Source organism: Theropithecus gelada, chromosome 3 (assembly GCF_003255815.1).
Source record: "Theropithecus gelada isolate Dixy chromosome 3, Tgel_1.0, whole genome shotgun sequence".
In the NCBI taxonomy this organism is placed as follows: domain Eukaryota; kingdom Metazoa; phylum Chordata; class Mammalia; order Primates; family Cercopithecidae; genus Theropithecus; species Theropithecus gelada.
The window spans coordinates 179,754,650-179,780,378 of NC_037670.1; the positions used below are offsets into that span (position 1 = coordinate 179,754,650).

General features: G+C 40.2%; 1 protein-coding gene across 2 annotated transcripts in view; it reads left to right on the forward strand.

The window, feature by feature from the left end:
- Nucleotides 1–25,729, forward strand: part of RBM33 (RNA binding motif protein 33) — a 134,381-nt gene that overhangs the window by 51,879 nt on the left and 56,773 nt on the right. Inside the window, exons 7-10 of one of the 2 annotated variants that reach the window (XM_025379438.1) lie at nt 1,047–1,218; nt 7,089–7,297; nt 11,359–11,644; nt 17,590–17,648. In XM_025379438.1, coding sequence (XP_025235223.1) covers nt 1,047–1,218; nt 7,089–7,297; nt 11,359–11,644; nt 17,590–17,648 — 726 coding nt within the window. The remainder of the gene's footprint in view (nt 1–1,046; nt 1,219–7,088; nt 7,298–11,358; nt 11,645–17,589; nt 17,649–25,729) is intronic. The other variant, XM_025379439.1, reaches the window with a different exon arrangement.

Sequence of the window (25,729 nt, forward strand, 5' to 3'; positions counted from 1 at the left end):
TAGTAGAGTGTGCGCATTTGTAGTTGGTCTTTTTACATAAAAAGTACTGAAAAAGGCAAGAATATAAAATGATTGTGTCATTGGTTGGTTTTCATTTTTTTCTTGTGCATTTTCTAATAAAGTTCACTGTTACTTCTATTAAAAGTAAATATTTACATATTATAAATCAGGAGAATAAAGGAGCAAATATATTTTCTTCACATTGATAAAAAGTATTTAAATTAACCTTGCTCTCTGTAGGTACTTATTTTATGTCTTAAGAGTGGGTCGCAGAGACTGATCGAGGTGAGAGGTGATTCTTTCACTAGGAACATGAGTGACACTTGGCAGTAAGAATTGTCCACAAAGAAATTACTTTTAATTTGGGCTGAGGTTAGGGAAAATTTTTGTAGGGAATACTGATATAATAAAATTTCAGATAAAAGCTGGTGTTAGTGTGAAGACATGACTAAAGAAAAAAAGTTTCTCCTTTTCAATAGTCTCAAAGCTAGTGATAAATTAACTCTAGACAGTGAGAATGATGTAAACAGGAGTGAGAAATGATGAAAAGACTTTGGAGGCTGCATCAGTACAACAGCAGCTCGTTCGGACTGCTTGTCTGTCAATGAAGGGAAGGTAGTTGGGGTCAGGAGTTACAAAATGTTAAGCCTTTAAGTTACAATAAACTCATAGAACTTTAGTGTTAGTTTAATTAATACATTGAACTTTGCTATGATCTGTGTTAAACTCAAAGCAATAAGTCCAGCAGGAATTTTTGGAATTTGTTTATTCTCTCAGAAGTGTAAGCAGCAGTGATGTGTAGGACTTTGTCTATTAATTGCAAGCAAGAATTTGACCTTTCTTTTTTTTTTTTGAACAGTAACTGTTAATGTTTAAGGTTATTTTCTCCTGGAGTCAGTTGAGGATTTCATGTGGCCTTTTAACAGGACATTTTGCAGTATTTTTTACATCGTAAATATAAATAAATATTTTAGCATTCTTTAATATTTAATTCAAAAGAATATGAACTTACTGTCTTCTTTTTGCCTTGTGTGTCTGCAATGTAGGGAGGTATGGAAACATTGGAACTTCAAAAGGACATCAAAGAAGAATCAGATGAAGAAGAAGAAGATGATGAAGAATCTGGACGATTACGTTTCAAAACTGAAAGGAAAGAAGGAACAATTATTAGGCTCTCAGATGTAACTAGAGAGAGAAGGAACATTCCAGAAACTTTGGGTAACTTTTTTGCCTGTCTCCCATCCTCCTTCACTCTCATTTCAACTTCCTCCATAGTATTGCTGTAATTAATCAAAGTAGGCAAAGAAGGTTGACTGGATAATTGTGGCTGCCATCCGGAGGGTGGCTGGACTGTGGAGTGAGTGCTGTTATGGTACTGTAAAACTCATTCTTTAAAATCATTGCTGTTTATGGATTTAAGATGCTTGAATAAAATGTTTAAGATAATTAAAAAAAAAATTTTTTTTTGAGTCTGTGGCCTAGAGCTGCTCTTGTACATACTATGTGGTTCCTGGCTGGTCTTGAAAAGGTGGCATGGGGATGGTAGCTATGGGGCCATGTTGACCCTTCCCAAGACCCTAATGTTGTCAGGGCGAATTCTGGACAAGACTGGTTTATATTTTGTACCTTTTAGTGTCTTCATAGCTGTCTTGTTTTTTTGTGTTTTCTGCAGTTCCTCTGTCTTTACTGAGACAAGCTGACTCGTTTGTAGAAATAATCGCTCTGAGCAAAGCTTGCTGTGTGAAAGGTCTACTAGACAGCTGCTGATTCACAAAGACTTTTAATAGTGACCCTACCCCTCATTATACAGTGTTTTTCAGTGTTCACTGCAAAGAATAAAGCAGTGATTCCAAATTTGAGTGAGCGTCAGAATCTCAGAGGACTTGTTAAAACACAGATTTTGGGACCTACTCCCAGCTTCTCATTAGATATAGGGTAGAGCCCAAAAAAGTTGTATTTTTTTTGTTTTGTTTTTGAGACAGAGTCTCGCTGTGTTGCCCAAGCTGGAGTGTAGTGACACAATCTTGGCTCACGGCAACTTCCACCTCCCAGGTTCAAGTATCTTCTGCCTCAGCCTCCTGAGTAGCTGGGTCTACAGGTGCGCACCACCACACCTGGCTAGTTTTTGTATTTTTAGTAGAGACGGGGTTTCACTGTATTGTCCAGGCTGGTCTCAAACTCCTGACCTCATGATCCACCCACCTTGGCCTCCCTGAGTGCTGGGATTACAGGCGTGAGCCACCGCGCCTGGCCTAGAAAGTTGTATTTCTAATGAGTTACCAAGCAATGCTGCTCCTGCACTGGTGCTTCCAGAACCACTGGGATATTGTCCTTCTGAGGAGGAGGGCAGGCGGGCAGGAGGACACAGGGGCTCTGCCTGCCGTCTGGTCTTGGTCTAGATAAGAATCAAGACTTAACTTTCATGATTACTTTTATTACTTCTTAAAACCGTTATTCATAGTCGTTTTTTGTCCAAAACATGAGCCTGTATCTTTAAGAAGCAGATACGAATTCTGTGGAAGGACACTAAGCTCCAAAGATGCACAAGTTAGCAGTAGTCAACCAGTCTTATCTTAATTTACTAGGCAAGATTGTTCAGAGAGATTCTTCTAGAATCTTTATGTTCTCTCTTTGTGGTCTAGTTTACTGCTACTACATCTTGTGGCCCAAGATTTCCGTAGACTTTTTTCAAGTTATAGTATGAAGTTGCCAGTTAATCTGAAGCAGATTTTTTAATATAGCATCTTTAATTTCTAAGAAATAGAGTCTGGCATTGGCCTTAGGTGAAAGATGGAGCGAAGGTCTTAAAACAGAAGGATGGGAATAAACAAAACATGTCAACAGGAGGAATTGGTAATATCATAGAACAGTCTTACTTGAGCAGAGATGCGTCAGTCTTGGCTTGGGATGAGATGAATAAAGGAAAGCTCTCCTTACCTGGCAGAATACTAAGGAATTCTAAGGGCAACCCACAGCCACCACCTGGAAGGCATAAGGCTTCCTGAACTGGGGAGGGATGGAGGAAGAGAGGGGTTAGTCATGGCTACTACTTCTTTTGTTGGGTCTTGTTATCTGGGCTGTGGCTTTGATTACATACATTTAAAACATGATGTGTAAAAGCTTAGTCACTGAGAACTCCCCAGGTAGCTACAAGTTCTAAGACTATTAATTCACTTACTAGACAACATTACAAATGGGGGCCTTTCCCCAACTCTGTAGTCCACTCCCTGTGGGGTAGCTGTGGATTTCATGGCTCGTCTTCCCTCTTCTGTACCACCCTGCCCTGATTTGTGGTGCCTCTCTGCCTTTCCCACCTCCCTGGTTTTGTCGTCTCATCCCTGTTCATTGTGCCTCCACCTGCCCACTAGTAACATCCTGGTTCTGCAGTGATGGCCAGCTTGCATGTGTGCTTAGTGTCTGTTTCAGTCCTGCATCTCCTTCTCAGGACTTTTTCCTCATTTTGTTCTTTCCAAAGTCATTTACAATTTCGTGTATTTAAATAACTTGTATTAAATCTGTTTTGCTTTTTAAGGCGTCTGGCAGCTTTATGTTCATGTAATCCTGGGACAAGAAGCTGGAAAGGTTGGTTTGTGGTGGACAAGTCCTCTCCTTTGAATTATGGGGGAAGAGCATGAGGTCCTTAGAGGCAGAGTAGCTATAAACATAAACAGCTTGATTAATGACCATTCTTGTAAATAATGGAAAACGCACTTAACTGCATTTGTGTAGAATGTGGTTGTTTGGCAAGATGATAGGGCGGGTGAAACCATAGTTAAAAGTACCTTTTCTGTTCCGTATTACTTAAGAAAGCTTGGTGCTTGGAAACATGAGTTTCAGATAATTGTAAAGTTAGGATTTTTCCCAACACAAAGGAGGATTTTTCTGTCCATCAAAAGATTGGTTTCCTAAAACAGTGAATTCTCTTGTTACCTTCAGCACCTCCCCCCAAACAAAAGATGAATTTTACATCTGAGGAAATATATATTGAAAAAGAGATAATGCCTCAATATTTGGTAAACTAAGACATTTGAATACATTTTTACACATCAGTTTATTTGTGTGCTCCTAGAGATCAAAATCAAAAAACCTGAACAGTCTCAGGTTCTGTGTGGAAATAATTACATTTATTTGATTCTGTAAAGCTGTTTGCCTGCTCTGTAATGGGATTAAAATATCTTGCTGCCAGAGTACTTGTTGTCTTATGAGATGTACTTTTTTTTCCCCACTGATATCATTGTTAGTATTGAGAACACTTCAGTCTTCAAAAGGGAGAATCAAATAATGCACTGGTATCCCCAGTTTCTTACTCTGAAACTTCACATGTGAAATGAGTTCTCTTCCAATCTAGGAGGGAGTTTTGGTTACTTTTAGTCTTTTTTCACATTCACATCTCTGTGAAAAACATTCGTACATATGACAGCCTCAGCAGTTAAGGAACAGTTTTATGCACAGTTGTTGATTGGTATTTTGAATGCAGATTGGATTAGAAGTAGAATTCTGAGCTTTCATCTAGGTTAAGATCTTAATTAACTAGCTTTTTTTGCTCAATCAGGACTGTGGAAATTAAACCTTACAGAAAAAGATTTGAATGACAGTGTTCTCAGTTTTCCCAAGGATGGTACAGAACTACATACTTAGGAAATAAATTAATTCATTACACACAAAGGATGTCGTAGGGTGTAAGTGCTTAACTCCCTCCTGGAGCTCAGTTGAGCAGGGTTACAGAGCAGACATGTGTAAGGAATGGTTCACTGTGAAAGTGCCAGTCGCCATTTCTGAAGACAGTGTCACTGACCAGTGTCCCCCAGTTGCCAGTCCTCCAAGTTGAGAGCTGTGTCTTCGTCTGGGAGGTGGCCCTTGGATTGCCTTAGAAAGCAATGTAAGCCATAAATGAAAGACTGCATTTATTTTAGTTAGGCATTATCTGTGAGTAGGCTTCCAGATTATTTTATTCTAAGTTTCATTGGCATGTGTTACATTTTAAGTTGTTTTTTATTGCTGTAGCCTAAAGAACCTGCTTGTACACCCACAAAATATTGTCTTGAAATAATATTAATTTCAGAGGATCTGTGGGAAAGAGATTTCTCTGTAGTAACAAACAGTTCAGAATTGCTAATGCCAGCAGTAGTACTTAATGGTCCTTGTATTTGCAGGGCCTTTAAAATTTTCTTGATTCAGTTGTCTTTAAAAAAACTCAGATTATCTTTTGTTATTTTTCCAAACAAATTGTGTGTTCTGTATGTATTTCAACTATTATAAAATTATTTGCATGCAAATACATTTTTCTTAACATTTTAGAAAGGGACAATACAGTGTAAAACTTTGTTACATTGAGGTATGTATCTCTTTAGAATCTAGACATAGTTCAGAAAACACTTAAAGGGAAATTAACATTTCAGTTGAAGTTACAAATGTAATTTCCATCCTGTCATATTTTGGTGACCTTTTGTGACAGCTTGTCTCAATTGGAGGAAAGCGTTTTTACTTGCTGATTAAAGATGTCATTTGAAACCATTTTATTACTGAGGAAAGTGAAATTAATCTTGACACTCAGAACCACTAGAAAAATAATTGCTGATTCACTGCATAAAATGTGTGTGTGAACTAATCATGTAGTCAAGATTAGAATAAAAGTCTATACTGGTTAAGAAGAGATTAAATTTTCTTTCAAATGGGGTCTAGTTTTCTTTGACGGGGAGAGGGGTACCATAGAAACAATTTCAAGAAAAATGTGGCTTAGAGATTTTGGAGGAGTTTGGAGATGACGATGGGATCCAAGGTAGAAGGTAGACTATGGTAATATTGAAAGCTTACCCTTGGCTGGGGAAGAAGGCAGGAGAAGGCATCTTGGTATACTCAGTGACATTTTTAGAAAATGTGGCGTAAGATCTGTTGTCCCAATTTAGCTAGTGTTGTAAAAGGACCATATGTGGCTAAATCATTTTCGTTCCCTTTAGGAATATAGAATAATGTGCCATCTGAAGTTTCTTGGGGCCAATGCCCATGTTTTCTGTATCCCTGAAGCATTTGGCAGAGCAGTGAGCAGCTGCTGGACACTCCACACGTGTTTGCATGAGCGTTTTCTCCTGTGACTTTGCTCTCACTTGATTTGGCTTCTCTATCAGTCTGCATGCATATAAGAAGGCTTCACAGTAAAGTTTTAAGAAAATAAATATGAAAAATTGAAATGATATGTATTAAATTGAGTTTTTTATTCTTTATGAAATCACCTTGACTTCAGAGTGAGTTCATTAATAGTTTTGTTTTTAAGTGAGAAGGACCAGGAATTTGTTTTCTTGCATCTGTGTGCCATCGTATGCTATTAATAATTCTACTGGCTTCAGTAAGAAAATCATACTGGTGTAGGACTGGTAGAGACAGCTTCTGACTGATGTCATACACCATCAGTAAAAGGTGTGACTGCAGGCCGGGCGTGGTGGCTCACGCTTGTAATCCTAGCACTTTGGGAGGCTGAGGCAGATGGATTGCCTGAGCTCGGTAGTTCGAGACCAGCCTGGGCAACATGGTGAAACCGTGTCTCTACTAAAATACAAAAAAGTTAGCCGGTGTGGGAGCGTGCACCTGTAGTCCCAGCTACTTGGGAGGCTGAGGCAGGAGAATCGCTTGAACCTGGGAGGTGGAGGTTGCAGTGAGCCGAGATCATGCCACTGCACTCTAGCCAGGGCAACAAAGCGAGACTGTGTCTCAGGGGAAAAAAAAAAAAAAAAAAAAAAGATGTGACTGCAAAATGCCTTCTAGTGTGAGGGCAGTGGTTAAATTTCACTTCAGCTTCTTTTTAGCCTCATGCAGCACATATCATTGGTCTCAAATGAAAATAATTTAAAATTGATTGGCAACACTTGCATTGTATCATAAAGGAAAGTCTGTTCTTATTTCTCAGACCTCACTGGTGGGTTGTGCATGTTGCTGGTTGTATCATCCTTGCCGCTGCTAGTCAGGTGTTTCCCGCAGGTGAAGCACATGCTGTTGCAGAGTTTCATTGTCACATCATTCTTTCCTGTTTTCTCCCTAGATCTCTAGTTTGGGCTCTCGGAAAGTAACTAACACATACACATCTTTTCACATAGAACTTTCAGCAGAGGCCAAGGCAGCATTGCTTGAATTTGAAGAAAGGGAGCGACAGCATAAACAAGGACGCTACAGCTCCAGGCGGGGAGGACGGCGAGGAGGCCCGCTGATGTGTCGTGGTGTGGGGGACCAGAGAAGAGAGAGCACCGAGAGGGGCAGGATGAAGGACCACAGACCCGCGTTGCTTCCTACACAGCCTCCTGTCGTGGTAACTTCAGATTTTATTGTAGTAGCCCTAGAACTTTAGAACAAATGGCAATAAGCTTTTGTGGGTATCCTATTATACATTTCTCTCTTCTTAGTCTGAAATGAAAGGTTAGTAGCAGGAGTAATGGCTGAAGTTTCTGCTTTATAGTCTCATGTGATGTTGCACACTCCAGTCATCCTGAATTAGAAATTCAGCACTCCAGTCATCTGGTAGTAAGAAATCATCCTGTACCACAAATACTTCCAGAGGAGGAATTAATGAGTGACCTGATGCCCCAAGATGACATAAGCTCCTGTGGCACCTTGCTCGCTAAAGCCTCTAGTGGGGTATTTCTGAGTGCATTGCATTTGAAAGATGGTATTACAGATAGAACTTAGGCAGAAGTTGTTTATTTTATAAAAATATTTTTACCTTTATACTGTTTACCATAGATTTTTCCTTAAATATCAGTTTCTCAGAATCATTACCATATCCTCCATACAAAGCTTTCATAGCCTATAGTTCAGGAATAAATCATGTACCTGTAATTTCAATTGGAATGTCCTTTGTGTTTCAGAGATGGCACATCTCAGAAACAAAGACAGGAATTGTTGATTTTTTTGTTCTTTTTTTGTTTTTGATACAGAGTCTCCCTCTGCTGCCCAGGCTGGAGTGCAGTGGCATGATCTTGGCTTACTGCAACCTACACCTCCTGGTTCAAATGATTCTCCTGCCTCAGCCTCCTTAGTAGCTGGGATTACAGGCGCTTACCACCACACCCAGTTAATTTTAAAAATATTTTTAGTAGAGACTGGGTTTCACCACGTTGGCCAGGCTGGTCTCAAACTCATGACCTCAAGTGATCCACCTGCCTCGGCCTCCCAGAGTGCTGGGATGATGGGCGTGAGCCACTGGGCCCAACCGATTCTTTCAGTTAAGCTTTAGGGATTGTATGGCTTTTTACTTACAAGTCAATCTTCAAGGAAAAATTTACTTAACACAAATATGTGTCCACTGTGTCTACCACATGCCCTTTTTACCACATGCCCTGAATTTAGAAAAAATGACATTTCACTTCTGTTGAAATGTTGTATTTCAGGAGCCATTCATTTGTGAAATGATAAAGTAGAAGAGATAATTTTTGTTGTAGCATGAGAATTCCAACTCTGATGTGTAAAGGGAGAGTAGGTAGGCGTACACAATTTGATGATACTAGGAACTGCTGTTTGCTTACACAGCTGTTTTGTTTTTGAGCATCTCTAACAGCAAAAAGGCTGAATTTACGGTTTGTCTTTTTTTCCCTTGGTTGCTCCCTGTCTCCGCCCCAAACCTCCGCTTGCCATATGTCGAATAGCCATTTTCATTATTCTGGCCTCTTTAGGGGGCCAGGCAACTCCCACAGGAGACCAGTGTTTACGTAATTATGGCTTTGATCCTGGAGAAGTTGCCGAACTCTGTTTTCTTACCACAAAGAAGGAAAGAGCATGTATCTCTCACCTGCCTCCTTAGAGAGACTGAACTGAGATGGCGTTAATGCTTTTAAAAATGTCACGGACATTCAGTTGTCCTCAGTCCTGATGGTGACGTCGTATCTCTGGATTGTAATGTGACTGATTTGGACTGTTAGAGCCTACTGTGTACTAGGAGTAAACTAGACAGCTGCCCTAAGACTGACACAGCTTTGTAAGCGATAATCTCATCTTTTTAATCAATGATGAGATCAGGGCTGTCTTATCCTCCACTCCAACTGCGTTCTCTTACATCATAAGCTTTCTCCACCCTGTTCACTCCCCTTCCCAGAACTATTTTGTCTCTTTGAGTCTTGACCCCCAAAGTTTTGGAAAGAAAATTTTTGGCTCATGTCTCTGCTTGTACCCATTTTCTGCTTGGTTGGCTCCTTGCTGCCTGGATTCCATTCTGTTCCCTGTCCTGAATCCTGAATGGTGCCCTCAGAGATGCCACCTGACCCCTTGTCCTGTTGGACCACACTGGGGACTTGGCCATCACACGTGGTCTCTTTGTCTTGAGCAGCTCTTTTTTGGGCATATGAGATTTTGGATGTACTCTCTTATCTAGAATGGTTTCTTCTTTCTCCCCTTTGACTTTTTTATTTTCGAACTAAACTTTTATTTTTAATTGCATATATTTATGAGGTACAACGCACTGTTACGGTATGTAAATGTTGTGGATGGATTATATCAAGCTAATTAACATTGGCATCCCCTTGAATACTTCCTGGTTTTTGGTATTGAGCATTTAAAATCTCTTTGAACAGTTTCAAAATACCCTTTTCTTTAATTGCGTTTTTCTTCAGGTTTTGTTCTTAGTCCTCCTTTTTCTCAGCGGTCTCCCCAGCACTGTTCCTCTTGCTGTTACCTAGTGTCTCTCGGTGAGTCTTAGTCTTTAGCCTAACCTCTTTCCAGCTCCATTTTCTCCGTCTCCGAACTGTCCCTGTACCTCTCCAAACACAGGTTTCATAGGCCCTGAATGTCACTTGTTTAATCAAACAAACATGATCTTTCCCTCAAAACTCTGTGGTCTTGAATTAATGACCATGCATTGTGGTCACTCCCCGTTCAATTAAAATTTAAGCCCTGGTGTCTGTTAGTGTGCTATCTGTGGGATACAATGGTGAATAAGATAGACAAGATCCCCACTCTCATGGGCAGATGTGCACAGATGTGATGAGTTCAGGAGGGGAACATACTGCATATGGGAGCATGTGTGCTAGTGGATGTGAGCTGGTACCAGAATCTTCTGAAACATCTTCCCTGAGGAAGGATAGGTGGGCTAAGGCCATTCATAGGTTGGTTTTAGAATATTCTACTCATTGTTCCTCTGAGATGTCTTCTTGCTCTTTGTCAGACTAGGGCTGTTCCTGTGCGTCAGCTCTCGCCATAGCCTATTAGATGGTCTCCTTCCATCTTCTTTGCCCTTGTTCATCTCACACTGCTGTGAATGATCATTTTCCTACCAAAGAGATCATTCATGATCCCTTGTTACACATGTTGTCTATGGCATAGTAATGGATCATTTACTTGGAATTCAAAAGCCCTCCAAAATTTGGCATCATCTCAGGGAAAATAGCTTGTTAAATTAGACAACTGAATTAGTTGTGGTCTACTGCTCATTAGCTGTGTGACCAGTTTGGTTAGTGATTAAAAGCAAAACCTGTGGAATCAGATGGCCTGAATTCCGGTTCCAGCTTTTCTGCTTTCCAACTACTTGATCTTGTAAAAAGAGGTCAATAAATAGGACCTACTTTATAGGACTGTGGGGAGCTAGGTCAGCTAACTTTCTCTACTGACCTTATGGTAGGAACTTAAAATGTGGGGAAGGTTCAGTCCACAGCAGCTGTTGCAGTTGTTGATTTCTTCCTCTCTAGTGACTGTTTGACAAAATAACCAGCCTCGAATCGAGATCTCTGACCACTTTGAGTGTGTAATTTTCATACCTTCTTTCCTGCCTTCTTTCCTGGTCTCCTGGTTTTACCAAGCAGGTGGGTCTGTACTGCTTCTGCTTCTTTCTGGGTATCTGTCCCTCACTCTGCCTTGCACCTCTCCCTCCTCCATCACCGAGTTCAGGTGCCACCCTCTCAGAGAAGCTCCCTCCCAGCCTCTCCTGGAGGCTCTTTGTAGCCCTGTCCTGTTCTCAGGCCTCAGTTCTGGAGCAGGGTAACTGGTGCGCATCTCCTGCCTTGCTTACCAGAGTTCCTGGAGGGGGATGCAGGACTGCTACAGGGAGGGCCGTGGCAGCTGCTCTTCTGTCCCTGGCGCCGGGCTTTGCCCAGTGTGGGCAGTTCTTTTCCCTGAACTGAATTTTTCTTTTTTTCAAAATTCACACTGGGTGCTTTGGGGCTGTTTTCCTTCTTGCCTTGAGATTGACTCAATTGTGAGACTATAGCCCTCACTGTGAAGAAGTAGAGAAGCTTCTTTATCCTGCTGTTTTGATACAAATTGTTACTACAGACTTCTTACATTGTAACTTTACAAATGCAATCAGTGTAAATTTGTAACACATCAGCATTCTTTTAAATGTTGATTTCGGTGAACTTTTGTTTTTTTTTTTTTTGTGATTTGTAGACTCATTCTCCAAGGTTAATTCCTCCTCCACAGCCCCAGGCTCCCCCTCCGCCGCCACCACCGCCTCAGCAGCAGCCGATCAGAAGCCTGTTCCAGCCGCAGCAGCTGCAGCCGCTGCTTCCGGTGCAGCACCCGCACCACCCATCCCCCCCTCAGGGAATGCACATGCCTCCCCAGCTAGAGACCCCAAGGATGATGATGACCCCGCCACCCGTGACTCCACAGCAGCCCAAGAACATACACATCAACCCGCACTTCAAAGGGACGGTGGTCACGCCTGTTCAAGGTCTGTGTTTCCTTTTACTGTTGTAAAGCATAGATGGCCCTAGCTTCCAGTGGTTTGACTTAGGATTTTTCCACTGATGCGCTTTCGACTTTGTGAGAGTGTGAAAGCAGTATGCATTCAGAGGAAATCATAGTTCGAATATTGAGATTTGATCTCTCCTGGGGTCGCAACAGGCATCCCAAAACTCGCTGGAAGCTGGGCAGGGGGTGCTGTGGTTCCCAGTCCCGATGATTTTGCCAGCTGTGGAATGATGTGAGTGTTCTGCCTAAGGTAGGTGAGGCTAAGCTATGATGTTCCATTGGTTGGGCATATTAAATGCATTTTGACTAAGGGTCTTTTCAACTAACGATAGCCTTATTGGGATGTAACCCTATCCTATATTGAGGAGCATGTGTTATGCTATAGATTACTGTACATCTGAAGGCATTTAGTTTATTGTACTGAAGCCGTCGCTATGGCAAAACGGTTTTCACATTCATATTTGTAAGGATGAGTTTTCCTTGGCTCTTCCCCATTCATTTAGATTTTAGCTTGATGGGTCAAGTATATTTCTTTAAAAATGTGTATCTCTTCTTGTATAATTGAGTGGAAAGTGCTGAGCTGTGACTCTTCATAAGTCTCCCGGTGAGGATGTTTGCAGTGGTGAGTGTCCCTCTTTGGTTCCAGGCAGCATGCCCCCCTTCAATTCCAGTGTCAGCTGGTGGAGAGTGGACACATCCATCTTTTAGTTGTTGTAATCAAATAAATGCAGATCTGATTATTACTGAAACATGTTCCTTAAGATAGGAAACTGTTTTCAAGCGGTTTATCTGAAGCGTTAACTTCATGTATCTGTGAACACACACCACACATTTATTGAGTTACTACTCTATTTTTGGCATTTGAGTTACATTGATGAACAAACCAGACAAAGCTTTCTTCAGCCATGATCTTGCTTTCTAGCAGTCTTATTATTGTTTATTACCAGTAAACATAAGTATTTTATGTGACATGTTAGAAGATGAAAATGCAGTGAGAAATTGAGCAGGATGGGGGGAAGGGATGGGTTGTCTCTTAATAATAGGGTGATCAGGGTGAACTTCACTGAGCAGGAAAGAGTTGAGGGATATCCGTAAGTTAGTAATGTGGCTGTTTGGGGAAGAAGATTGCAGGCAGAGTGATCAGCAGGTATAAAGGGGCTTCCTCCAGGTGAGACCCTGTCTGCAAGTATAAAGGAACTGGTGAGAAGGAGGCGCAAGCCTGGCCGAGATGGGGCACGAACTTGAGGCCACTGTATTGACAGACTTTGACTGTGTTTTGCTAAAACAGAAGTTGGATGATAATTGGTGGGAGCCAATAGGCTTGAGAGAAAGTTTTTTATTCTAAGTTTTTTATTCATTGCACTTACAGAAAAGAGCTAGTTAAGAAGGAAAAACATCATTGATGCAGATGAGAGGAAAAACTTGTCTTGTCCAGGACCATGTGCCAGAGGCGGGCTTGCTGAGATGGAGGAGCAGGGAGTCCTCCACAGTTGGGGCAGATGGTGAAGCCTGAGCTCAGATGAGTGGGCAGGTGGAGAAGTCTTGTGTCAGTTCTTCCCTGGTGGCCTCAGTTTCCTCAGTAGGTAGCAAGGAGCTAGAGTGGGGAGGTAGGAGAGCGTGTTGAAGGTCTGAGGAAAGGAGCTATGGAGCATCTGCTCGTGCTTTGGAAGAGTGGATGTGCGCAGGGATGGGTGGGGCTGCGGAGCCCTTGAGGAGTGTGGATTTGAGGTGAGGGCAGTCAGCATGGTTGTGTGTCTCTGTCCAGCTGTACTCATCTGCACGCACTAGGTGTGGAATAGACAGGCGGTTGGGTTTATGAGGGTCATGGTTTTCACAGAGTAGTAAAGGGGAGGCAGTGCTGATAACGATGGGCTGTGGATCATAAGGTAGATGCCAGGGAGGAGAGGACACCAGGGTGGAGGCTGAGACGGTGAAAAGGAGGTCACTGGAGATCTTCGTAGAGTTGAATGATTGTTTGAATCAGGGTGCTGGAGGGAGTGAGATGGAAGGGTAGAATGGTCACCAGGACTGGAGGCAGAGGTGGCACGGATCTGAGGCAGGGCATGGCAAGGGCCATCTTTGTGTTTATTCAGACTGGAGCTGAACTCCCTGAGACATGACGGGGCAGTGTGGTGCTGGGGGATGTCAGCTGGTGGCATGAGATGAAAGGTGGATCTGGAAGCAGCAGTGAGATCAAGAAGGAGCCCTTCTACCCCCAGACCTTTGGCAAGAAGCTGTGGGAGAACAGCTGCCGCTCAGAGGGGCCATGAGAGCGAGAAGGTGAAGGAACTCGGGGTGTTGCGGATGCTGCCGATGGCTGGGGAATTAGGGATTCCCAAGGGTGTGGGAGAGAAGTTTCAGAAGTGGAGAGTAGCCTAAGGTAGTAGTTCAAGTGCGGGGGATTGGCCAGTGACCTAGAGCCTGGGACCTTCCCATACGTGGGTCAGAAGTATTATGAAGTTGTCCTGTGGCCATGGAGCAGGGGACTGTGATGGTGACAGGCTGGCACAGAGTGAAAGGGAGGGGGGCGCCTCTTGACAGTGTCTGCAGGTCACCACCAGGCCACTGGGCATGGCAGATAAGCATAAGGCTTTAAAGTACAGTTAACTCCTAAGCCCTCCTGACCCCATCGCATGTCCCCGTGTGCCCACAAAGTTCTTCCCACCCTGGTTAGTATCACTCGTCCCCACATCCTCTTAGGTGGCCCTGAGCGTCGCTGACTGGCGTGGTGCCTGTGTCTCCCGCAGTAGCCGTTGAATGAATGGACACATGCATACTTGAATGGGGAAGGGTGGCTTTCCTTCAAGTAATCCTTTGCGTCTTCCCCATAGTGGTTGTCCTAAACCTGGCACTGCTGTCAGTCTAATTTGTTGGAATGATTTTGCTTATGTTAGTCTTTCTTGTGCATTTCCTTGTAAAATGCAGTGGAAAACTGGCAGTTGGTAATATGTACAGATTTTCTTTAGCTAGAATTATAGGGTGGTAAAGCTATCAGGAAGCCCCAAGATATCCTCTATATATGAAAATGGTGTCCCCTGCAAAAGTTAGCAGCCTGACAAGTGTAGAATGCAGGCCTTGCACCCCAAAGCACACGTGTGATTTAGCAGCTACTCCAAGGTCAGCTTTCTGACAAAAGTTTTTCAACTCAGGACCAGCTAGCTTTTTCTCACCATGGAACCAGGAGCTTTAGTGCCACACGTCCCTTATCTGTAATTTGCCTTTGACCTTCAGAGGTACACAGACACAGAAGAGAAGGACAAAATAGCCTTGCTAGGTAGATAGGCAACACTTTGGAAGCAGTTGTTTATTCTGTAATAAATGAATGAGCTTAGACAGAAATGCACAGTTCCTCTTGAGAGAGACCGAATATCAAGATGTCTCCTGTACGTAAAAGATACACAGATTAAACCTTTGATTCTCAGAGCCTTACATAGATGAAAGGTGCTTTTTCAAAAAGTTAACAATATATACACATCTTCTTCTGATGGCACAAACTTCCCTTTTGAGGATGAAGAGTGTTCCATTATAATTTATTTAAAAACTATTTTGATGGAAATGTAACTTGTTTCCAGATTTTTAGTATTATAATGAATTGAAAACTTAGTCCATTAAATACATGGGACAAGTTATAAATATTAAACTTCAGATATTCAAGTTGAAGCTTCAACTGGACTGGTCTCTAACATCACACCTTCTAAATTCTTCTGTGCTCACAGTGGGCAGCCAGGGCCCGGTAGGTAGAGCCTGCAGACATATGCCTGGGCATTCCCACTGAGGTGGCTTCTCTTGGGTGGGCCAGGTGTTTGCCCTGTTCCCACTGGGACTGTCCGCAGCAACCCTTTTTTGTCAGCTGTTTTTCCTTTTCTGCTGTGTGTTTTCTTTTTTTTTTTTTTAAATAGGGAAAAGGCTGGTACTTTGTGCAGATTACCAGCTCATCAGAGGCTTCTGTGTAAGAAATCCATTTATTATAATCAGATTGCTTTCTAAAGATCCCACCTCGCCTTCTTTCTCTCATTCTCCTGGTTAAAGAGGCTTAATGTTTTATCCTTTTATTGTGTTGGAATTTTTTGGTAGATATTGGCATTTAAATTCTGAGTAGTACCTATGATCGAGTTAGTGAGGATCTGGGTGTCTTATATTTGTTAACTTGATTTTAAAAATCACGTCTTTACATTTAATATGTAGTTTTTTTCTTTGTCACCTTCATTGTAATCTTCTGAGGTCAGAGATATTCTTGTTTTTTTCTTTATCCATTTTCTCCAGTCTAGTGTTTCTCTTTAGATATGGAATTGATGTAACATCAGCTGTATAGAATTGAGGGGAGAGTTGGATTCTATTTTATATAAAGTCTTGCAAACTGACCCACTCTAATTTTGAAATTTGGACTCATTCCATTAGTCTGTCAAGGAAGGGATGAACTTCTGGCATTTTTACATTTTATAAAAGTAAGTTTTCTTTCTGTCACACTTTGCATTTGATCAAGCAGTGACACAGGCCATGTATGCTATCACTTGAAGTGTGGAAAGTGCGATGTGAATGATAAGGCTTAATGTATGGAATTCCTTGAGTAATCATAGTAAAAAAAAAAAAAAGTTTATCCTAGCACCCTGTTTTTGAAGTGATTCTGATGGACTTTTAAGAGGTATCACCTGTATTTCGCATTTAGCAGACACTTCTTAAATTAAAAAATACGCTACATTGTCAACTCCACCTGATGTGTATGAGTTTGCTGGGGCTGCCATAACAAGCACCGCAAATAAGGCGAGTTAAACAACAGAAACTTATTTTCTCACAGTTCCGGAGGCTGGAAGTCCAAGTTCGAGGTGTGGGCAGGGCAGCTTCCTTCTGAGGCCTCTCTCCTTGCCTTGTCATTGGCCACCTTCTCCCTGTGTCCTCACATGGTCCTCCCTCTGTGTGTACTGTGTCTAAATTTCCCTTTCTTATAAGGACACCAGTCAGGTTGGATTACAGCCTAGACCTCATGTGTCCTTAATTACCTGTTTTAAAGACCTAGTCAGTGGAATCCAGTTACATTCTGAGGTACTGGCGGTTGGGACTTCAGTGTATACATTTGGGGTTGGGGCCGGGGGGAGGGAGTTGCAAACAGTTCAGCCCCACAGTACCTGACAATCTGAGAGCTTCCTAGGTGTATCTGCCAGCATGTTTTGATGTAAGATGTAGCCTGCACTTAGATTGTGAGTTTCTTTGAAAATCAAGATCAGTATAATGCATGATGAGTTTTAAAGAGCTTAAACACATCTGATTTAGCCTCAAGGTATGAAACTTACATCTAGCTTCTTCTGTATTCTGAGATGTCTTTTAAAAAATGATTTGTTTTGTTGTTCTGGTGGATTGATGGAAGTCCTGCTTGTTTATAAACCAAAGTAAACTTTGCCTTGGCATAGGAGATTGTTTAGTAGAAAATTTTTAACAGTCTGTGAGCGTTTTTTCCAGTTCCTGGGATGTGCTGTTTTCCTTTCTCTGCCTGCCCCACTTCCCTCCTTCCCTTCTCTCTTTCATGATTCATGAGGGTTGAGATTTAAATGTGTATATGACTGGCGTAGGAAAATATAACTGGGATTCGATAACCTGAATTATCTGGATAGGGATAGGAGAAACAAACTAGGTTTTTTATTTTAGAGTAATACTGTCTTCTTTTGTTGCAAAATATTTTAATTCCAAATAATAGTCAACTACTGAGATTTAAACTTCTGCTTTGCACTGTTGTGTACTGAAAAGGAAACTTCTGCTTTCCCCCTTTTATGGAATTGTTAAAAATACTAAATGCTTAGCTTAAGTATAAGCACAATGTGTTATACGTCTGGTACACATAATATATATTTTATATTAAACTTCATATCTTGTAGTACAGGGGTTTGGGTGTTGAGTAAAGTGTGTCTCTAACGCAAGGGGTTTTTCTTGCAGTGCCCTTGCTACCAGTTCCGAGCCAGCCGAGACCTGCTGTGGGACCCCAGAGATTCCCAGTGAGTAGCAGCTGCTCCTTCTGCTCTGATAGGGATGAGCATACATTTACTAAGAAATATTAATATAGCAAGTGCAAGAGGTTCCAGCCAAATATAATTTTAAGGATTTGCAAATATTGACAGTAATCTCTGCAATAGAAAATGTTTGTTAAAGGCTTAAGGTCAGTGGATTTTTGAGAGTAGAATTAATTTTGTTTAACTGTAAAATTGTTGAATCAGGATCATCAGTGGAATGCTGTTCGTCTTAAAGAATATGAATATTGATTTTATTATTGCCTTATGCTAAGTGAGAAAGGGCCTTGCTTTATTAGAGAGGTGGGGGTGTATGTGTGCTTGCGCCTGCAGGCACATGTATGTTTGTGCATGTGTATGTGTGTGTGTGTGTGAAATTCTAGGAAATGAAAATGAGAGATCTTTTGTTTTTTAAAAGAACCTCTAGGGTCTTGATGGGCCACTCATTTTATAATTTAAAATGAATGTTTTCACTTGAAAATATCTTTAAAAGAAAGCATATATTCTCTCTCTCGCTGTCTCTCACACACTCTCATTCACTTACACACACACAGAAATGCACACTTTGCTGTATTTTCAGTAATTTTATCCATTCTTCTAATGTGTTTTAGGTAGAAGAAACAAGCCCATTGACTAGTTATATTTGTTTAAATATATACATTTTATTTTATTTGAATTTTTGGTTCAGTGTGTAGTTTGTTCATGGTTTTACTAGAGAGTACATTTTTTTTTTTAAACAGTTTGGGGAAAAAAATGTACTGACCATAAAATTTTAATGTCATTTATATGTAAAACAGAGGTAGCCTTATTTAGGTTAAACAGTCTGATTTTCAGGAAATACCTAAATGGCCTATTGAACTGTTTATCTTTGGTACTTCAGTGGATAACATTTATATATGGCATTTAGCAAGAAGGCTTAAATGAAGGATGTGAATGTATAATCAGGTGATTATTCAAAAATAACATTATTGGATTTAAGGTTCAGAGTATTTTATAGAAATTTCTTTGACTTGTAGTTATGAATTATGACATGGTTTCTAAAGCTGGTTCTTCCTGATTTCTTTATAGTTAGCTAATGTGTTTCTATAAATTATTTACCAAGTTCTAAAAGTTAGTTGTTTTTAAAACATTAGGTGATATTTACTGGGTATCTATTTGAAGCAGTTGTCTAAAAAGCCAGGGTTTATTAGTTCCGTTGCCTAAGGCTGACATGAATGATTTTAGTCGTTGAATATATTTCTTCTGTGGAGTAGTTTGTCTGCTAGTTATTGTAAAGCACTAACATATTAAGTACTTTTTGCTTTTTCAGGACTATGATTATATCTGTGTTAAAATCATTTTTGGATGTGTTTTCATGTTTTGTACTACAAGGATAAAATTTGATGTGAATAGCATTTGCAGTTAAGATATAAACCTAAAGCAATGTAATTTATATTTTTGTAAAAATGTTTACTAATATAAACTTAGAATAGTCAATTGCAATTTTTATTTCATTTTTCAGTTGTGCAAATATAATTGTATCTGATGCTAGGAATAAAACCTTAGAATACTTTGCCGCTATTAGAAGAGGATAATAAAAGAACATTTTTGTGAGAAATTGAACTTGCTCTTCAGTTATATAGTACTCTAAGCTTGGTAAATGTGTTTCAAGGCTGTTTTGAACAGTTTCTGTGAGGTGCAATGTTCTGTTTTTGTTTTTGAGATGGGAAGTATGTGTGGGTGATCAGAAATGGTTGGGCTAGAAATGAGCCGTGTATGTGAATGTAGCTTAGTAAGTGTACTCTTCACTCCAGGTCTTTACCACGATTTAGCATGTCTCTTCCTTTAAGTCCCCAGTGCTGACGTCACAGTGAACTTGGGATGTAGCGCGTGCAGTGCACTACTTATTTCTGTCATCATTTTTCCCTGAGAGAAAATCGTGAAATGTGTATTTTAAAAAATACAGTAGCGGTATTATGTTTTTAAAAAGCCCACCAGAGTCTTGTTGGGGAGAAAGATAAAGTGTAGGCTCTCTCTGGTGGTTTTAGTTGTAAGCCAGATCTTTGTTGAGTATTTTTTCTTTTTTCTACTACTAGATTAAACTTCTTTCCTGTGAATGTAAATGTAATTTTGTGAAAATTTAATGAGGATCTACTTTATGCCAAGTGCTCTGCATAGCGCTGTCTCTAAGCTATAAAATGAATCAAGCATCATTAAGTGAAACCTAACTTATGTCCTTAAGCTAATTTTCATTTGAGTAAAATTTAAAAATAGTGAAGATAGCGTTGTCGTGGCTTAGCAAAGCCCACTGGAGGTTTCTTATTGATGGCTGGATGTCCTGCAGGCTCTGTCTTGGTTCTTATGGATGGCTGTATGCCCCTCAGTTTCTATCCTGGTGGTTTTCTGTATTTGGGGTTCAATCAGTATTTGTCAAACCGAATTTTGCTTTAAAAACTGACAACACACGCACACACAAAGCGATGGAACATTCAACTTCAGATTTATCAGGTGGTCTGTTTGAGTCAGTGTGCTTCTTGGTACGCAAAAATAGATTTGAATTCAGAAATCTGTGTGCCGGTTGTTATGAAATTTGCAATTGAGCAAATCAAGATTCATTGTAATCTTTCCTTTCCCCAGCTTAAGTACCTTTAAAGGAATTCTCATTGCTCCTAGGATAGGTAACATTCTCTCCAAAGCTGTGCTCGTAGTGCATATGTAGCTTCCTCACATCAGTCAGAGTTGTGTGTTTACTCCTATTTGTGTGATATCTGGTGAATGTCTGTGGCTAAATGCCCGTGTAGAGTCCCAGGCATCCTGTGCTCTGTGGTGGACTTAGCCACAGGCCCTGTGCGGAGGGGCGGCCCTGTGCGGAGGGGCGGGAGGGAGTACATAGTTGTCAAATAAACATACCCAAAACTTAATATAGAGTGATCTTACTGCTTATTAGGAGCCCTACATAGAATGAGTAATGTAAAGGGGGGTGTGCAGTTTAATTTTTATATTTTTTACTTTTTGTTGTTTTCAAGACCACATATGTGAATTTGCATAGTAGAATTATATCACATGCATTTAACTATAGAAGAATGCAGCTTTGTACCCAACTAAAAGAGTAAAAAAAAAAAAAAAAGACAATACACAAAAGTACCACTAGATTTCCAAATTTTAAAGGATCTATGATACATTTGGTATTTATGCTTAGTTTAGAACTAGTATGTCCAGAAATTTTGCTGAGTGATAATACGTCTAGTTTTTAAATTAAAAATTACAGAAATCGAGGCACCCAAATATGAAATCCTATTTTTCATAGTGTATAAAATTTTTTTAAATTCTTCTTTTTTTTTTTTTTTTTTTCTTTTTGAGACGGAGTCTCACTCTATCGCCCAGGCTGGAGTGCAGTGGTGTGATCTTGGCTCACTGCAAGCTCCACTGCCTCCCGGGTTCACACCATTCTCCTGCCTCAGCCTCCTGAGAAGCTGGGACTACAGGCGCCCGCCACCACGCCCAGCTAATTTTTATTTTATTTTTTGTATTTTTAGTAGAGACAGGGTTTCACCGTGTTTGCCAGGATGGTCTCGATCTCCTGACCTCGTGATCTGCTCGCCTCGGCCTCCCAAAGTGCTGGGATTACAGGCGTGAGCCACTGCCCCCGGCCTTTAAAATTATTCTTAAAAATTATTCTTAAAAATCCAAATCTGAGGCCAAAATTTGATATTCTAGGCTTTACTTGTAGTTAGACTAATATTTTTATTTCTTGTTAATTAGCATTATTTGGAGAATTTAAGAAATGATTTTTAAAACAACTGAATGTCAAAATAAGTGTCTTAAGGATCCTTGTTTTTGATCATTTTGGAGAAAATTGCTTTAACTGTTGGTTATGTTAGTCTTTGCACTAGGATGCATGTCTTTCCCTAGTCCCTCATTTAAGGATCTGTAAAGTGCTTTGTAATTTAGGCTTCCATTTAAAAATTAGATTTATGTTCTTAATTTATGCAGATATGCATATTAGTTCTGAACTCTGAAACTATTTTTCTTCTGATTGTAAAACATATTTCCCTTACATAACATATGAATACTTACATGGGCTGATGAGCAGAGGAAGTAACATACCCTCAGAGCTTAACATGTCCTGTGTGACTGATGACTCTGTTTCATTTGGGCACTTGCTCTGTCCAGTCTTCTGGTCTGGCCTCTTACCATCCACTAGTCCATTTAATGAACACATTTTTGTTCATGTTAGGACTGTCAAATGCTATTTCACAAAACACTGTGTTGTGCTTTTTTTTGTCTTTTAAATAAGGAAGTAGTGGGGTGAAAGGCTAGTTACCTTTCTGGAAGTAAGTTTCTACACTTTAAATTCTGTTTTCCATTTCACATGTTCTTTGTTTTACAGTTAAATTAATCTAATTGGTTTCTCTTTCTGCAAAGGCTATACCTGGTGTTTTTGTCACTAATACAGAACTGTAAGTCCTTATCTTACCCGTAAAGTATATTTTCTAGTCATGTATTTGTCCTCAGAGAGTTTTTTTGTTTTTAAAGTTTGCCCACTTAAAAAAGTAACATAAAATGTCAATTGTCGGAATATTTTAAAGTGTTGTTTTGAGATTTTTGTGAATCGTTTGTTTTTCTGTGCAGTTGCTGTTTTTAAGTGTATGAAAAAGTCCTGAGCTAAATTTTAAGCTTATGAAAAAATCATTTTAAAGATTCTTGACCTAGAATGTTTCAAAACCTATTTTAAAAGAGGTTTAAACATTTTAAAAACTATTCAGTCCTTTGATTTTACGTTGGTGTGTTGGGCAATGGTGGTATTTCAGTTAGCCGCTAAATACCAGGTAGTTTGGCTGCTGAATAATTTCTTAAATTTAAACTAAACTATACTTTTAAGTTTAAATGCATCTTCTTAACAATCGTAATATTACTTACTTAGACCTAGCAAATGAGGTTCTCATTTGTGTTGACTCTGTAGTTACAGCGCATCACAGGTCTTATAGTTTGGGCTGCATTTGGGCACATGGCATCAGGTGGCAGTGAATGATGTTTGCTGGATGCATCTTATAGGCCATTTCATGCAAATCATGTTTGATGAGACTGCTGCATCAAATCACATTGCTTTCTGATTACAGCCCTTGCAGATGAGAATCCAGACTTTATTCTGTCCAGGAAAGAAAGTCTTGCTTTTGAACACCTACTGTTTTTACATGCCTGCAATGCCTTATAGTTACCAGCACTTAAGCTATGGAAGGAATCATGGGCATTTTCTCTGATCAGACCTATAAGTAGTAGCAGGCGAATATAGTAGGAGATCCTTCCAGCTGTCAAACATTGTCAGGCTTGCAAGGAGAGAATGCAGTTTAAAATGCAGGTGACATAATACCCAACATCCTCCACTTGCTAGTGAGTTTCTGATTAATTGTGATTACCATACATTATCATACCATCAAATTTAATCATATCAATGAATTCCCATCTGCAGCAGTAACAGGAGCAGCTAAACACTGTGGTAACAGCTATTAAAGAAGGTGGTTTATCAAATTCAGTAACCCTTTAACTTGCTGCTTGGTCAGCATGCAGTGCATGTGTTGGATAGAGATAGGGCTGGGTTAAAGTCCATGCTACTCACTCAAAGGCCAGGGAGTACGCCTTGAAATTACATAGAATTGGTTTCTTGTTTCTTCTGTTGGAGCCGTTGAGCTCCTTTGTAAAAACTGCTTTCTAAAATATGTGATAAACTACAGTTGTCCCTTGTACAACATGTGTATGTGCGGGGCCTGGAAGCAATCTCCTGTGCATACTGGCGGAGGGCTGTTTTTTGTTTATTGGCTAAGTCAATCTGTTAACATTGACTGGGACACTTTTTAAATTCTCTTCAGATACAGAGTGCCATATATATAGACTTAACCTCAGTGCAGTTTGCCCATCTGCAACTTAATAATTTATCCTATGAAATGTTGGACACAAAGTTTAAAGTCTTGGAACTCCTCTGTGCCAAGGAAATCTTAGTTACTTTTAGTGATGTGTCCTAGAAAACACACTGCTTTTTTTGTTTTAATATTTAATTTCCCGGGAGTCGTTGAAGACCTGTGGCTCTGTTTAGGTGCATTTTTAAGGCACACTTGGAAAGAAGTCCTGTTTTATTATAAAGTATCCAAAGCAGTTCTTCTGGTCGGTGCTCCCAGCACTCTGGGAGGCTGAGGTGAGCGGATCACTTGAAGTCAGGATTTCGATACCAGCCTGGGCAACCCCGTCTCTACTAAAAATACAAAATTAGCTGGGCATGGTGGTGGGTGCCTGTAGTCACAGCTATTTGGGAGGCTGAGGCAGGAGAATTGCTTGAACCTAGGAGGTGGAGGTTACAATGAGCTGAGATCGTGCCACTGCTCTCCAGCTTGGGCGACAGAGTGAGACTCCATGTCAAGTAAGAAGGAAACAAAACAAAACCAAAAAGCAGTTCTTCCAAACAATGAGAATTTTTTACTTTAAAAATTGAGTCCTTTGGGTGTACAGGTGTGTGCGTTTTTACTTGGTGCCTACCGTTATGTACTCATCCGGGGACTCTCCTGCCCCTTGTGGTCAGCCCCTCTGCCTGCCGGCCCCTGGCAACCACTGAATGGGTTTGTTCCTGTAATTGTGTTGTGTCAATGGAATCATAGAGCTTGTTTCATTTGGAGCCTGGCTGCTTTCCTGTAGCATAACACATCGGAGATTCATCCGTTTGCTGCACCAGTCAGTAGTTTGTCTTTTCTGTTGCTGAGTAGTATTCCAGTATATGGATATAGCACAGTTTGTTTACCCATTCACCTGATAGGCATTTGGGTTATTTCCAGTCTTTGTTGTGATTAGAGTTGCCGTAAACATTTGTTTATGGCAGGTTTGTTTTTTTTTTTGGGGGGTGGGGTGTGTATGTGTGTACAGATTTTTTTTTTGGAACATAAGTTGTCAGTAAATGCCTAGGAGTGGATTGTGGATGATATAGTCAGTGTACTCACAGATGAGACTTTAAGACAGACTGTATGCTTTTCAGTTGACATAGCTGATACTACTGCTTTCCTTTTTTAGTTGGTTCTTTTTTTTTCTGTTTTTTTTGAATGAGGAAATACAGTCTTTATAGAGCATATATGGTTGAAAATCAGTAGTGAATAAAAAAAGATTGAGTGATCACTATATTCCACAGTCTGTGTTCAGCAGCCTGTGGAGCAAAAGTAAAAAATTATTATTTTTTTGTTTTGGAGATTGGCAAGCTGACTTTTGGAAAGATCAAATTGCCTAAGTTCACACAACTGGAAACGGGAGGTAGAACTAGAGACCGATTCTCTTAGTTTTTATGCTGTGCTTTCTCCTTCAATATGAAATTGAATTTCCATAAACTGAGAAAAAATGATAGAATCCAGTAAGTTGAGTTGTAACTACGTAAAGTTGTGACCCTCATTAAGTACTGAAGTGAGGAAGTTTACTATAGCGGGGCCAGTCATTGGGAGGAGTTGTTTCAGGAGGGCGTGGGAGGGTGAGGGTGCAGAAATAAAGAGTTTTTCATTTCAGGAAATAATGTAAGTAGTCTTTAGGAGGTTCATCAAAACACCATTTTGTACCCAGAAGTTTTGTAGTTTGTAGTGGGTGCTCTTGTTTCACTGCTTGAACCATTAATATTATCCTAACGTATTTAAATTCACGTGGTTTTTGTTTTTTGTTTTTTTTTTTACCCCCTAATATGAAACCTAGTACTTGGCACAAGGTATGTCCTTCTTCAAAATGTTTCGAATGCATCTGTAAATATAAAAATACCCTCTAGGAAGATGAATGTAGGTATTTAAACAAGGCATAACCTGAAAGAAAAAAATCCATGGAGAATACGGAAATAAGAGGATTAACATACTGTGATAGAGGGCTGTAATTTTAATTATGTCAGGGGTCACTAGTGACCTTTATTCTTTGCATTCAACCCATTTAATCGGAATTAACTGAGAGGTGTTCCTAAGTGTCAATTGGTTTCTTATATAGTTCTCTGTATTTTAAGTGAGATTAATAAAGGAAAACATGTTGTAGAGATTGGTTATAATTTATTGAAAGATTCATGAAGTTTCAATGACATTTTTAAG